The sequence below is a fragment of the Rana temporaria genome, chromosome 13 (assembly GCF_905171775.1).
Source record: "Rana temporaria chromosome 13, aRanTem1.1, whole genome shotgun sequence".
Taxonomy (NCBI): Eukaryota; Metazoa; Chordata; class Amphibia; order Anura; family Ranidae; genus Rana; species Rana temporaria.
Genome location: NC_053501.1, coordinates 34874523 through 34891096, shown reverse-complemented (window position 1 = coordinate 34891096; position 16574 = coordinate 34874523). Strand labels below are relative to the sequence as shown.

Here is a 16574-nt window from a genome sequence, read left to right as displayed (position 1 = left end):
ATACAAATATTACAGGCACTCGCCCTTCTGGGAGTCAGCGCTGTCTTCACCCAGGCCAGGGATATGTATACTGACATGCAAACACATAGGTTGGACCCAGAGGCGTTGCTAGGGGGTGCGTTTTTTTTTTTTTTAGCTGACATGCCCAGCAGGTGACACCCGCCAGAGGGGTGACACCGGGGCCGCCGTGCCGCTAAACACCGTACTGTATTGATTGGAGCGGTGCGAGCAGGGCATCTAGCCGTGCGGGGAGGCTGCCTGTAAGATTCCTCAGTCAGGCTATCCCCGTGTGAGCCGAAGTTGGTGGGCGGAGCTGTGGGTGTGGCTTCCTCCTCTTCTCCTCCCACAGACTCCTTCACCATCGATGATGCTGCAGCTCAAGCAGCTAGAGGTGAGGACACCGCAGCCCCGCCCACAAGCCCGGGTCTTCATCTGCATTCATGCTATGTAAATAAGTTACTCTGCAGTGTCACTACATAGAGTTCCAAGATGCACTGTGCCACCACAGCCTACCCTGTACCACCCAGCCTGCCCTATGCAATCCCAGCCTGCCCTGTGCCACCCAGCCTGCCCTGTACCACCCCAGCCTACCCTGTACCACCCCAGTCTGCCTTGTGCAATGCTTCAATTTTTGTTGTTTTTTGTTTCACACAAATTGACCGTTTGTAGCAAAAAACTAAGTTTAAAACAACGTTTTTAAACCCGCGCATGCCCAGAAGCTAGTTATGAAGCAAGCTTCAATGGAAAAAAGTGGTGAACGTAACCTCGCTTTGCTAGAACATTGTAAAAAAACGATGGTGTGTAGGCAACGTCGTTTTTGAAAATTGAAGTTTCAAAAACGTCGTTTTTTACTTCACAGAAAATGTCGTTTTTTTCCATCACATAAAGTGATGGTGTGTACGCGGCATCAGGCATCTTGTTGGGCCTGATCTTGGGCAATGTAAAGGTAAGTGTCTTGTTTCTTAGGCAAAGTAAAATTGAGTACTGGTTGAATTTAGGATCATTATAACCATTTCAAATTGCATAAACATTCATTTATTGTGTTGTGTTTCAGGCTATGTAGGTTCCTTATTCCAACCTCTTGCATCAATGTGTCACAAACCATTTTCACCCAAAACATTTCCATGTGTCTCCTATTTTAGAGTGCATTTGCATTGCCCACCATGGCCTTCTCATTTTTGTGTCATACATCTGTCCTGCCCATTTACTGTGAACTGAGAAGGTAGGTTGTATTCATGCTCCGAAAAGCTGTTTTCATGTCTTTCATGTCATGATGTTTGTTTTTATGTTTCTAATAGTATTATTTTCTGCATAGGGCTATTTTTGCCACAATTTAGTTTTTCAAAGCCTATATATGGGTGACTTGAGTTTTAACCACTTCCATACAGGGCTTTTATACACACCTCCATACCAGGCCTATTCTGGCACTTCTCTCCTACATGTACAAATCATAATTTTTTTGCTCGAAAATTACGCAGAACCCCCAAACATTATATATATTTTTTTAGCAGACACCCTAGGGAATAAAACGACGGTCATTGAAACCTTTCATCTTGCACGGTATTTGCGCAATCATTTTTCAAAAGCCTTTTTTTTGGAAAAAAATTGTTTCATGAATTAAAAAAATAACAAAACAGTAAAGTTAGCCCAATTTTTTTGTAAAATATGAAAGATGATGTTACACCGAGTAAATAGATACCTAACATGTCACGCTTTAAAATTGCGCACACTCATGGAATGGCGCCAAACCTCGGTACTTAAAAATCTCCATAGGCAAGGCTTTGAAATTTTTTACAGGTTACCAGTTTAGATTTACAGAGGAGATCTAGTACTAGAATTGTTGCTGGCACTCTGGCACTCTAGCGCACGCGGCGATACCTCACATATGTGGTTTAAACGGTGTTTACATATGTCGGCGGGACTTGCGTGTGCGTTCGCTTCTGCGCGCAAGCTACTGGGGACAGGGGCGTTAAAAAAAAAAAAAATTGTATTTCTTCTTTTTTTTTTTTTTTTTTTTACATATTTATTTCTTTTTTTACACTTTTTACCAGTCATCTCTATGCTTCCTGCGAGCGCCGGACGATTCGTTCTCCGGGCCCCCGATGGCATCGGAGAGCCCGCAGAAGCACCGGATGGCGGTGGGAGGGGGGGGTGTCCCCTCCCGCCGCCTGTAAGAACGATCTAGCGGCGGAACCGCCGCTATGATTGTTCTTACGTTGTGCAGAATCGCCGGCACAAGAGAAGGATATCTGAATGATGCCTCTAGCTGCAGGCATCATTCAGATATCCCCCCCACAAAGCCCAGGACGTCATATGACGTCCACTCTGAACGGCAGAGGTTCTTTGTGGACGTCATTTTACTATGGGCCGGTAGGGAAGTGGTTAAATACTGGGATATCGATCCTGTTGGTCATCTGTTGCTGGACTGTTCTTTTTCACACTATTGCGCCTGATCAGGAAAAGGTATAGATATTGATGCAGGAGTGCAAACTATGGCCCTCCAGTTGTTAAGGAACTACAATTCCCATCATGCCTCATCATGTCTGTGAATGTCAGACTTTTACAATGCTTCCTGGGACGTGTAGTTCCGCAACAGCTGGAGGGCCATAGTTTGGAGATCCCTGGTTTAGGGGTTAGAGCAGGGGTCTCAAACTGGTGGCCCTCTAGCTGTTGCGGTTTAAGACCCCTGGGTTAGAGGATTAGAAAAGAAGAGCAGCCCAGTAGTGGTTTTTGCCACCACTGATAAGGCAACTGCCCTGCAGCCAAACGGCAATGTGGAACCAATGACAAAATGGGTCTGGGCAAAAGAGCAGCTACAGAATGCCAATCGCTATATCATTCACAATGGACCAATTTCACAGATTGAATGGTACAGTTGCCTCAGTCTAGTTCTGATTTAAAGGGGATCAGTCGTGGGAGAATATTGGGAGCTGCCACTGGCAATCTCCTCTTTTTGACCGTGTAATTCTCTGGCTCTTATACAGATACTTTGGGTTCAGTTATGTCTGAATCACGGACCTGGAAGAGGTATAGAATTTTGACACATTTTGTACTCTTATTAACAACATCCTTGACTCCAAGTCAAACAGACAGGCAATTGGGATTTTCAAAAAGTGTCCAGCAATGGTAGCCCCATACTTCTCCCATGACAGGGTCACTTTAAGTGTTAGGGGATATGTAAAAGGTTATACAATAATAATCTTACTACTAAAAGGATTTAAAGTGGCCCTGTAACTCAAATAAAAAATCCGCTCCCTGAAAATGAATACTCACTTTTCCACCACCTGCACCACTGGTTTTCACTGTATTGAAGAGAAACCACCACCTGGATAGTCTTCAGGATGCAAGCATTCTGGATGGGAGCAGCTTCTTTATTTTTCAGCTGTGTTCAATGGTTGGATTTGCTAGTTCCCCAAGACAATACTGTGTCCTGTAGGGTTGTAGGGGCTGGTGAACCATGCAGGAGGGTGAAGTGAGCGTCTTGTTAGCGGGGCCCTTTTTTTTTATATTCATGACAGAGGAGCTTAAAACACAAGAAAACTCTGGGCTAGATTCACGTAGGGGGACACAAGTTTGTGCGGGCGTACGTCTTGTTAGCGGGGCCCTTTTTTTTTATATTCATGACAGAGGAGCTTAAAACACAAGAAAACTCTGGGCTAGATTCACGTAGGGGGACACAAGTTTGTGCGGGCGTACGTCTTGTTAGCGGGGCCCTTTTTTTTTATATTCATGACAGAGGAGCTTAAAACACAAGAAAACTCTGGGCTAGATTCACGTAGGGGGACGCAAGTTTGTGCGGGTGTAGCGTATCCTATTTACGCTACGCCTCCGCAACTTAGACAGGCAAGTGCAGTATTCACAAAGCACTTGCTCCGTAAGTTGCGGCATAGCGTAAATCTGCCAGCGTAAGCGCGCCGAATTCAAATTGTCAAGAGGTGGGCGTGTTTTATGCAAATAAAACATGACCCCACGTAAATGACGTTTCTCAGGAACGGCGCATGCGCCGGCCGTGAACGTATCCCAGTGCGCATGCTCCTAATCACGTCGCAAATGGTCAATGCTTTCGACGTGAACGTAATTTACGCAAAGCCCTATTCTCGAACGACTTACGCAAACAACGTAAAATTGTCTAAATTCGACGCGGGAACGACGTCCATACTTAACATTGGCTATGCCTCATATAGCAGGAGTAACGTTACGCCGGAAACGGCGTAAAAAAATCCGCCGGGCGCACGTACGTTTCTGAATCGGCGTATCCAGGTCATTTGCATATTCTACGCTGAAATCGACGTCAGCGCCACCTAGCAGCCAGCGTAAATATGCACCCTAAGATACGACGGCGTAAGAGACTTACGCCAGTCGGATCTTAGCCTAATTTTGGCGTATTTTACTTTCTGAATACAGAAAGAAAATACGCCGGCGCAGCTTTGAATTTTACGCGGCGTATCTATAGATACACCAGCGTAAATTCTTGCTGAATCTAGCCCTCTGTGTTTAGCCTCATTGGCCACTATATAACCTCAATAATGTGCAAGGGAGCCCAGAATTTACAGGTGTAAAGAGGACATCTTCTGATCAGGACTGTCAAAGTTTGGATTTCCTCCTATTTTGTAAAGCTATACCTAGATTTTTCATTTTCAGAGACATTTGCAGGAATTTTTGTGGATATCTTACTGATGGGGGCAGAAACAACAAATCTAAATGTTATATTTTGTGTACATTTCTAGCACAGTTTTCTAATTTCACTTTGTTTTTCTTTTAACAGTCCATCCAAGAGTCGGATGCAGAATGTGGCAAATCTTGGAATATTCCTGAGCTTTGTGGTCTACTTCATGTCTGCACTTTTTGGCTACCTCACTTTTTATGGTATGCACTCAGGAAAAGAAGGCGTTGTGGTGCCACTCATTTTGAATGGTACCCTAGTACTTTAAGGCAGTACACATGTGCATTGTAGTAGTATGTGGGATCTTTAAGGGGCCATTTACACTTCCGCCATAATACATGTATTATGCATTGCAGTGCTATTCATTGTGAAAGGCATCCTAACACACTAAAGTAATGCATCCACATTGTAGCGCACTGCAGTGCATTTTGAAGAGTTGCTCATTAGAAAAGATGGATTGTGCTTTTATAAGCACATTACGATGTCTTGGAAGCCCATGGATTTTTAATCTTCTGCTTTAAAGTGGATGTAAACCTGATTTGTGAAATCTGAGCTGGGCACATATCTGCAGTGTTTTCTTATCTCTCTTTAAAGCACTATGTCCCGTAGCTTTCTCTTGCTTGGTTCTTCTGTTATCAACATGATAACTTCTGACAAGTTCTTGCGACATGTGATAAAACCAGCCTGAATTTTGTATCAGGGAAGAGTGCTATAAATCGAAAGCTGCTCTACTCACAGAACAGCTGTGAAAGTCTCTACCTATCTGGAGGGGGACCTTTCCTCCAATCATCTGCCAGTGTAATCCAACACTACACTGCTCAACAAGGAAGTGAAAATTCTAACACGATGTGCACTTTCTAAACAGTACAAAGTATAAAGCTGAAGACAGCAGCTATACATGTAAAACTTATGTAGGGAGATTTGTTTAATCTCTGTATATCATCTGAGGCTGTTCACTGGGTATATGTGAGGGTTTACATCCACTTTAACATAAACCATGTTACAAAATTGTGTGGCATCCTTGCTCCATCTGGCCAGCTCTCAATGGAGCCGGTTAATACATCTTCGGGGTGGCCGTGGTTCGCATTGGAAAAGGGTCCTATGCATCTTTGGCTCAGTTTCAGGTGCAAAAATTTGGACCTGATTCATGCCTGAATCAGTGTACAGGGACGCACTGGAACCCGCGGCCGCATCAGTGTGAACCCAGCCCTAGCCTAGTACACACTTGCTGAATATCGGGCGGCATCAGCCGGTTCAATGAAAATCGGCTGACATTTGGCTTGTGCATACGGCAGCTGGTCCGACAGAAGCCAGCCTTTCACCCTGCTTCTGTCAAAGGGGCATGATCAACAAAGGTCTGCTGACCGGACTGCTCTGGCAGGAGGGCCATCTTTTGAGCCCAGGGTTTCAAAGACCCACCCTGAGGGGTGTGTGATGAAGCTACCTGGGCCATACAGTATAATTCCGCAGCATTCACTCACAGCCAAGGCAAAGGGGACCCTGCATATCACAAGATCGACTGAGGAGCCCTAAGAAAAAAAATATAAAAGCGATTAATTTTTTTTATTTTTTATGTTGGGTGGATCCAGGTGGGATAGGAATAAAACCCAGGATATGAAAGTGGAATTGGGCTTTGTTTTGTTGTGTAAATTTGGGTTTGTCTTTGTTTTCTTTTTTTAAAATACCCAATTGTTTCTGTGGTATATTTACTCTGTTTATCCCCATTGTCTTGTCTTTGTCATAGATCAAGTGGAGTCTGAATTGCTGCAAAGTTATAGCAAATTCCTCCCTAATGATGTTTTGATAATGACAGTCAGGCTGTCCATTCTACTTGCTGTCCTGCTGACTGTTCCACTTATACATTTTCCTGTAAGTAGATGAATAAAAATGGCTATAGATGAGATTGGTGTACTGTATATGAAGATGGTCTTGTATTTACTTTGTTGTTGCTGTGACTTGGCTGGTAATAATTCACCACTGTGAGTTGTACTTATAGCAGGCTTGTTTAGGAGTTGGTTTGTGTAGCTTTAAGGTACAACTGTGGGCAGGTAATGGTTTGAAACAAACCCTTGAAGTTACAGCCACTGCAGATTAGTTTATTCCTAGAATTTACAAAATAAGCTGTTAAAGTCTGCTCTTGGTGGTCTGTCCCTCCCTACCTGTTCTGTTTATTGTAGTTTCTGCTGTAAAATTTGAGAATGAATTGCTCCACGGTGCATGCAGCTACAGAGGTCAATGAGGGCTTTTTTTAAAGCTTGTTTACAGCTTGAAAATATGTGGGTGTCTGTTGCCTGACCACAGTTCTTCTTTAAACAACTAATGCATCCTCCACACTGGCACTCATTTTGTTTAACTTTTCCAAACACAGGAGTAATCTGGGATGTACTGCCTGCTTTTCTGCTTCCTGTACGTTCTCCTGCATTTAGATATTCCTGCTTTAAAGCAGGTTTAGCTTCTCATTTAAATGCATTAGGCGCATTAATCGGTGTTTTAAAGTTTGTATTAGAATTCTTTGTGTCCACGATCCAATTTTCTCTGAATACAGCTAAACTGACTGCACCAAAAGGCTGGTAATTGGCATAAATGACACTATTGCAAAATCATTACATGCATTTATGTGCATTTAGAAATGACCCCTAGAGGAATATATAGTGCCTTAAAGTATTCTTACCCCTTGACATTTTCCAAGTTTTTTTCATGTTACAACTAAAAATGTAGATGTACTTTATTGGGATTTTATGTGATCGACCAATACAAAGTGGCACATAATTGTGAAGTGGAAGGAAAATGATAAATGTTTTTCCATTTTTTTTTTTTTTTTTTTTTTTTTACAAATATATGTGTGGCGTGCATTTGTATTCAGTTAAGGTGGATGGCCATGTCTTGGTAGGTTTGCAGTTGCGCCATACTTTTTTTTTTCCCCCCATTTTCAGATGATGGATTGAGCAGTGCGCCATGTTTTTTTCAAAGCTTGGGATATTTTTTTATAACCTAATCCTACTTGAAACTTCCTTGGCCTTCATGATGCTGTTTGTTCACTAAGGTTCTCTAATAAACCTCTGAGGGCTTCACAGAACAGCTGCATTTGTACTGAGATTAAACTACACACAGGTGACTTCTAAAGGCAATCGGTTACACTAGATTTTAGTTAGGGGTGTCGGAGAAAAGGAGGCTGAATACAAATGCACGTTACACTTTTCAGATATTTGTTTGTAAAAAAATAAATTGAAAACCATTCATCTTTTTCCTTCCACAATTATGTGCCGCTTTGTGTTGGTCTATCATATAAAATCTCAATAAAATACATTTGGGTTTTTGGTTGCCAACATGACAAAATGTGGAAAATGTCAAGGGGTAGGAATTCAAGGCACTGTAAATGCAGGTTTGACAGTGCCAGTGTGAATGAGGCCTAAGATGCTGCCAACTCTTTATGCTGAGTTTGAATGTGCCTCCTGATCCCAGACCCAAAACCTGTCACCTGAACTGTGGAATTGACTTATGCTGGATACACACTATACAATTTTTTTTTAGATTTTTTTCCTTTACATTTACCAACACAACATAATATTGGGTCAAACCTTAGGGGTTTCAATTTGTATGCAATCAGGCAGGCCCCTGCACTACATGGTTTTGGTAAATCTAAAGGAAATGGGACAGAGAGATAGTCGGATGTATGTGTATGCCATGTATCAGAGGATGTCTACTTTTTTCTTTTGTTTTAGGCCAGAAAAGCTGTTATGATGATGATCTTCTCCAATTATCCCTTCTCCTACATCCGTCATATATTGGTGACACTGTTACTAAATATAATCATTGTGCTGCTTGCCATATATGTGCCAGATATACGAAACGTGTTTGGAGTAGTCGGTGAGTACTCGCTTTAAACTTCATTACAAAGTTACCTTTTGACTTATTCGCTTAAAATGAAAATATATAAACTGTAATATATATAACAGAGATCACTTTAATATAAATATTTTACTTTACATGGGTGATAGCCCACTGTGCCGGTTTAGCTTTCATAAAATTTTTATCGACCACCCGAGCAAGGACAAAAAAAAATGAAAGTGGTTGTAAACCCAACCGCACAACTTGCACCTACAGGTAAGCCTAGATTAAGGCTTACCTGTAGATGCAAGAAATATCTCCTAAACCTGCACGGTTTAGGAGATATTTACACTAATGACAGGCGCCGATGTCTGCGGGTCAGGCACACTGACCGCGCCCTTTTTTAGTCAATGGCATTTCTGTAGATAATGCCGTATTTTGGCACATGCGCGGGAGTGACGTCATCGGCGCTCCGGCCAATCACAGTGCCGCAGTGACGATAACAGGAGGAAGCAACGAGGGGGACATGGCGGCAGTGGACGGGACGGAGGAGGACTTTGATCGCAGGTAAGTGACACATAATGAGCTAGTGCATACTAGCTCATTATGCCTTTCTCTTGCAGTTTTTTTTTTGTTTTTTTAAATTAAGGGTTTACTTCCTCTTTAAACAGCATGTTATGCCAACTATGCAAGTCTATAAGGCTGACCTGCAACCCCAATGCGATTGCAGTGCAGTGTGCCATTTACAGGGTTAAATCAGGCAGTGAGGAGGTGACTTATTGCCTCCTCACTTACTATTTAACACTTTTCAGTGTGGATCACTTTTTATGAGGGGCAGCATTGGCTGCCATTCATATGAACGAGCCCTGTGCAACATCAAGCTAGAATTAACTTGGCACTAATACACCAGCTTCATCATGTTCCCAGCAGTATAACACTTGTAAGTATAAACTAGCATCCTTTTACTCCTAAGCCGAGCTAAATACTTTTACTGAATCCTTACACTTAGGTAGGCCACACACAGTTTGATTCGAACCGTGTATGGGGCATGTTTAAAGGGGTTGTAAAGGTTAGTATTTTATTTTCTAAATTGGTTCCTTTAAGCTAGTGCATTGTTGGTTCACTTACCTTTTCCTTCGATTTCCCTTCTAAATGTTTTTTTCTTTGTTTTCTTTGTCTGAATTTCCCACTTCCTGTTCCTCCTCAGTAAGCTGTTCTGGCTGACTAACCCCCATTGACAATTGGGGTAAGCTTACTGAGGAGAAACAGGAAGTGAGAAATTCAGACAAAGAAAAAAAACATTTAGAAGGGAAATCGAAGGAAAAGGTAAGTGAACCAACAATGCACTAACTTAAAGGAACCTATTTAGAAAATAAAAAACAAACCTTTACAACCCCTTTAACCACTTAAACCACTTAACGACTGCCGCATGTACGTCCCTGCCTTTCCGCGGGTCGGTGGTACATGCGGCGGTCGGAAATCGTCTGGGAGCGATCCGGGACGACGGCGCGGCTAGCCGCCCCTTCGCGATCGGTCCCCGGAGCTGAAGAACGGGGAGAGCTGTATGTAAACACGGCTTCCCCGTGCTTCACTGTGGCGGCGCATCGATCGTGTGATCCCTTTTATAGGGAGACACAATCGATGACGTCAGTTTTACAGCCACACCCCCCTACAGTTGTAAACACACACTAGGTGAAACATAACTCCTTCAGCGCCCCCTGTGGTTAACTCCCAAACTGCAACTGTCATTTTCACAATAAGCAGTGCAATTTAAATGCATTTTTTGCTGTGAAAATGACAATGGTCCCAAAAATGTGTCAAAATTGTCCGAAGTGTCCGCCATTATGTCGCAGTCACGAAAAAAAAAATCGCTGATCGCCGCCATTAGTAGTAAAAAAATTTTTTTAAAATGCAATAAAACTATCCCCTATTTTGTAAACACTATAAATTTTGCTCAAACCAATCGATAAACTCTTATTGCGATTTTTTTGGTTTTTACCAAAAATAGGTAGAAGAATACGTATCGGCCTAAACTAAGGGAAAAAAAATGTTACATATGTTTTTGGGGGATATTTATTATAGCAAAAAGTAAACAATATTGAATTTTTTTCAAAATTGTCGCTCTATTTTTGTTTATAGCGCAAAAAAATAAAAACCACAGAGGTGATCAAATACCACCAAAAGAAAGCTGTATTTGTGGGAAAAAAAGGACGTCAATTTTGTTTGGGAGCCATGTCGCACGACCGCGCAAATGTCTGTTAAAACGATGCAGGGCCGAATCGCAAAACCTGGCCTGGGCCTTTAGCTGCATTCTGGTCCGGGGCTTAAGGCTGCATTCACACTATAACGCGGCGTATTTTGCCGCGACAAATTGCGGCGTATTGTACCGCGATTTGCCGCGACAAAACGGGGGTCTTTTTTTTTTTTTTTACAACACATTGTTGTCTATGCCGAACGCCGAAAGCCGCCTGAAAAAAAGGGTCCGGGACTTGTTTTCAGGCGTACGGCGTTTCGGCGTTCGGCGTGAGATGTGAACCATCTCATAGACAACAATGTAAAATCGCCCCTCCAGCGGCACGAGCGTTGGGCGTAAATACGCCAAGGTGTGAATGCAGCCTAAGTGGTTAATGTACCAAGTTGACTGATCCATAAACTTGGGTACAACCAACATGCCAAGTCTCACCTGCAATTAATCAATAGCAGCTGCTTCCCCCCGACAGAAGAAGACAATGGCCTGGCAGGAGGGATTCCTATATCAATACTGTCTGCATTGATGTAGGAATCAAGCTAATATTTTTCCTGCAACCCACGGTTGCAGGAAAGAAATTCGCTCCGTTTAAAGCCTGCCTTACCGTCACCACTGTGCTCAAAGATGTCAAACTGACAGCGGATAAAACTAGTGATCCACAATTTTGCTTGTTTGACAATTTCTGTGCAAGTCCAGTAACACATGGCATTCACATTTCTATTTACTGTAGAATTTCTGTTTGGTTGCTATGGACTGTTCCCCTTTGCCACATTATAGAAGCCAAATTGTGCTTTATTAGAAGGTTTCAGAATATATTTTCATTGTCTGTTTAGGATCTACAACTTCAACATGTTTGCTGTTTGTGTTCCCTGGATTGTTTTACTTGAAGCTTAGCTTTGAAGACTTTTTATCTCGCCAGAAACTTGGGGTATGTTACAGTTTTTATTGTTCATAGGCTTTTCACATTTGCTCTGTTTTCTCAAGTTGTAGCTTACTATGGAAATATTCCAAACTGCATGTTTCTTTTACACCTCAAACAAAATATGATGCGCTCACCAGAAGATCATCTCGTTTGCACTGTGCTATAGATGTTATTTAACAGCATGAGCTATGAACTGTAAACTGCTGGTAACAACTGTACTGCTGAGGAGTTGCATTTACTGTAATTATCCGTTTTCAGTCACAGCACTTCAGCAATACTTTAAAGCGGTAGTTCCCCCTCAAAAAAATTGTTACCCTTAGATTGATGCTCATTTTGTCTAGGGGAATCGGCTAGTTGTTTTAAAATTGAAGCAGTACTTACCGTTGTAGAGAGCGATCTTCTCCGTCGCTTCCAGGTATGGTCTTCGGGTCTTGGCGTTCCTTCTCGATTGACAGGCTTCTGACGGTCACATCTATAGCGTCACGATTTTCCGAAAGTAGCCGAACGTCGGTGCGCAGGCGCCGTATAGAGCCGCGCTGACGTTCGGCTTCTTTCGGCTACTCATGACGTGATGAATGCGACCGTCGGAATCCTGTCGGAAGCCTGTCAATCAAGAAGGAACGCCCAGACCCGAAGACCATACCCGGAAGCGGCGGAGAAGATCGCTCTCTACAACGGTAAGTACAGCTTCGATTTTAAAACAACTAGCCGATTCCCCTAGACAAAATGAGCATCAATCTAAGGGTAACAATTTTTTTGAGGGGGAACTACCGCTTTAAGCTTTAAAGGAAAGGTTCACCTTTGGGAACATGTTACATATTCCCACAGCTGCAGCCACTGTCTGATGCCCCCCTCTCTGTGACAGAAGTACGGGGAGAAGTTTCCAGTATTGGCTGTCACTTTTTAAAATCAACACGGCTGTGTGGGCGGAGCTCTGTATGTGAATGAACTACAAGCCCCGGCATCCTTTGCAGTTGTTGGCTTGTTGTTCTCAATGAACTACCACGGTGCTGTGGAGCGCCGTGGTACTTCATTGATTCTGCCTGCCCATACGGGCACACATATACACTGACAGATCTTCAGAAGACCTTCACGGCAACGGTAATCTGCTGATGGATGGTGCAATGCTTTACAGAAGTGGTCATAAACCCTGTCCTCAGGGCCCACTAACAGGCCAGGTTTTATGTATTGCCTTGGGGGAGATGCAGACTAGAAAACTGTAATCACTGAGCAGCAAATTATATCATCTGTGATGTATTTCAGTTATCTTGCAAACCTGGCCTGTTAGTGGGCCCTGAGGACAGGGTTGATGACCAGTGACCACGGCTTTACAGGGTCCAAAAAAAAAAAATGCACATTTATCGTACATCATGGGACACAGAGCAGTCATATTAATTACTATGTGGGTTATACGCCACCTATAGGTAAATAGACACTGATGATCAATCAAACAGGAAGTCCTTACCTATATAACCCCTCCTACACAGGAAGTACCAGTTTTGGTGGTGGCAACTGATGTGATACCTGCTCTTGGAGGTCTAGACAGTTCTATTTAGAATCATGTACTTCAATTGGATCCATTCGATAAAGCTGTCAGCCAAAATGAATGGTACCCAAGCCTCATTGAATAGGAGAGAAAATTCCTTGAGGGTTGCCTGTAATGCAGCCTTATGGCGCTGGACCCTGCATAATGGAACCATGTGCAATGTGTGTTCTGACCAAGGTAATTTCCTGCAGGGTGCTATACAGGTCAAGGGGAGTGGACCCAGTGGCTCTATGCAGGCCAGTCAATTTCCACCACCCCAAACTCGCTTATCCATGTCTTTATGGACCTTGCTTTGTGCACAGCCATGTTTGAACAGGAAGGGGCCATCCCCAAACTGTTCCCACAAAGTTTGAAACTCTTAAGGCATCAAACTCTAAAGTTTGATGCCTTAAGAGTTCCCTTCACTGGAACTTAGGGGCCAAGCCCAATGCCTGAAAAATCCCACACCATAATCCCTCCCTCCACCAATGATTTGGACCAGTGCACAAAGCAAGGTTCATAAAGACATGGATGAGGAGTTTAGGTTGGAGGAATTCAACTGGCCTGCACAGAGTCATGACCTCAACTTGATAGAACACCTTTGGGATGAATTAGAGCGCAGACTGCAAGCCAGGCCTTCTCGTCCACAAGTGCCTGACCTCACAAATGCCCTTCTGGAAGATTGGTCAAACTTTCCCATAGACACACTCCTAATCTTTGTGGACAGCCTTTCCAGAAGAGTTGCAGCTGTTATAGCTGCAAAGGGTGGGCCAACTCAATATTGAATCCTACGGACTAAGACTGGGATGCCATCAAAGTTAATTTGCGTGTTCAGGCATCCCAATATTTTGGACAATATCGTGAATATGTCTTGGATAGTCCAATAGTGAGATCTCCCTACCTTAACTTTAATCTCTGTTCTGTCTTCCTGGGGAGTTTTTGATTCCAGAACCTCCAGCTGTATTCTTCATAATATAAAATAGAATTAGAAACCTACAGCGACCTTGAGAACCTCTCATAATGGGCACAGTAGGCGTGAAGTAAATTTCAGAGATCTTTCCAACCGAGTCCCCATGTTATAAATAATAATCTGTCGGTTTGTGTTACCTCTCAAACTTCTTCCAAACAATGAAATCTCAAGCCTTGGTTGGACTTGTTGTTTAGGCTCGGTTCACACTGCTGCGCTTTGAATTTGTTACATTTTTTTGTCCCGTGTGAGGTGCAAATTTACTGCGAATTTCAGGAGTTGGACATAACTGCGTTTGATGTTCTAGAATCTAGCCAATAGAATCATAATGTAAAAAAAAAAAGAGTGTTAACTTCCTGTGTACTTCCTGGTTTTTGTGGAGAGTAGTGCGGTGGAATTTGCACATATGTGAACCATCAATGCGATTCCAGAACGATTTACATCGATGTCTATCGAGACTAAATTCGCAACGCTGTAAACTCGCACAAGACCCTTTTATTTTATCTCATTCGTAGAGGAATCGAAATACGTGTATGTGAACGACCGCCATTGAAAACAATGGGCCAGATTCACAGTGAGAGTACGCCGGCGTATCTACTGATACACCGGCGTACTTTCAAATTTGCTGCGTCGTATCTTTAGTTTAAATCCTCAAACCAAGATACGACGGCTTCTGGCTTCGATCCGACAGGCGTACGACTTCGGATCGTAGGTGCAATACTTCGACGCCTGCTGGGTGGAGTTTGCATCGTTTTCCGCGTCAGGTATGCTAATTAGCTTTTTCCGGCGATCCACAAAGGTACGCGCGGCCGTCGCATTCTCTTGCGTCATCGCTAGTCGGCTTTTCCCGCCGTATAGTTAAAGCTGCTATTTCGTGGCGTATAGATAGACTTGCCATGTTAAAGTATGGCCATCGTTCCCGCGTCGAATTTTGATTTTTTTTTTTTTTTGCGCAAGTCGTCCGTGAATAGGAAAGGACGTAACTCACGTCTACGTTCAAAAAATGACATCATTTCGCGCAAAGCACGGCGGGAAATTTCGAAGCGGAGCATGCGCATTTCAATCGGCGTGGGGACGCGCTTCATTTAAGTGAATCCCGCCCCCTACCCTCCCAATTTGAAATACGCGACGAGAAATACACTACGCCGCCGTAACTTACGGAGCAAAATCTTCCTGGATTCAAATTTCCGCCAGGTAAGATACGGCGGCGTAGCGTATCTCTGATACGCTGCGCCAGGGCAATTCTTTGTGAATCTGGCCCAATGACTTTATGGATGACATGCGAATTTAGAATGTTTTTGACGCAGTGTGAACCGGGCCTAAAGGTCCTGCGTGACCCATATTATTGTTCCCCAGAAAATTCTGTAAACATTTGCCCTTAACCACCAGCAACCTGTTTTTCCTGAATCAACAATGTGAAAAAGCTTTCCAACCTGATGTTTGAATGACTGGCTGTTCTCAGAGTGAAAATTGATTCCTTCCACAAGTGCTAATTTGTGTTTGTTTTTTCTTGTGTTCCCAGGCCTGTGGCTTGCTTGTTCTTGGTATTTGTATTGGTGCCTGCAGTTTAACACTAATTACCGTGAACTGGGCTTACAATGAATGAGAGAATCACATCGGAGTTTACATTCAAACAGAATTTACAGCCAAGGATATCCAGTTTCAGGGGGAAATTGCTTGAGAAATAGTTTGTGTTAAGAGCACGCTACTCTCTTGCCCTTTGGGTCCTCTGGAAAAATAAAACTGGTCAATGGCTGGAATGGAAGGCCGAAAGCCAAACATTCACCGTAGAGAGGAACTGCATAAATAAACTGGGTGCTAAATATTATGTCACATGAGCAGAGGTTACACTCGTCCAGACAGATTAGTTATATACGTTGTAATTATTGACTTTATAAATTATACAGGCGCTGAGGCTAATAGAACACCACTGAAAATTGGTATGTAAACCTTAATCATGAACTTGCTCCTTCACATCTGTTAAATGTTTTGTTATACTTGTAAAAAAAAAACTGTTGATCTTGCCGACTGATAACTTTCTGAGCTACAACGTTATCAGTCACATTGTTCCCGCCTTTCTCTGAAAATCTACAGAACCTCATTTCTCTGTTATAAAGAAGAGGAGGTCTCTGTAGTAGGAGTTCTCTGCTGTCTTTATAGATACAAAGGCGTGAATGAGCGTTGTCACCCCAGGATAGGAAGTGTCTTACTGGCAGAATCACCAGGTGATAATGCATACAAAAAAAAAATCTGAAAAATTAAAACTAATGTCTTCATCACATCTGGTAAGATGTAATATATATATATTTAATTTTTTTCTGGGGGGTTTAGATCTACTTTAACTTTCAGCTCTGGTTTACTCTGCTGCGATGGCTGACACAAAGTCGCATGACAAGTCAAAATACATTCATTTCAATGGGT

General features: G+C 42.9%; 1 protein-coding gene across 1 annotated transcript in view; it reads left to right on the top strand.

The window, feature by feature from the left end:
• The window catches only part of SLC38A6 (solute carrier family 38 member 6), a 100996-nt gene extending 84831 nt beyond the window's left edge, over positions 1-16165 (top strand). Inside the window, exons 11-16 of the mRNA XM_040333128.1 lie at positions 1143-1222; positions 4766-4866; positions 6408-6532; positions 8386-8530; positions 11573-11667; positions 15676-16165. Of these exons, the coding sequence (XP_040189062.1) occupies positions 1143-1222; positions 4766-4866; positions 6408-6532; positions 8386-8530; positions 11573-11667; positions 15676-15759 (630 nt within the window). The 3' untranslated portion in view covers positions 15760-16165. The remainder of the gene's footprint in view (positions 1-1142; positions 1223-4765; positions 4867-6407; positions 6533-8385; positions 8531-11572; positions 11668-15675) is intronic.
• The last annotated feature ends 409 nt before the right edge of the window (positions 16166-16574 follow it).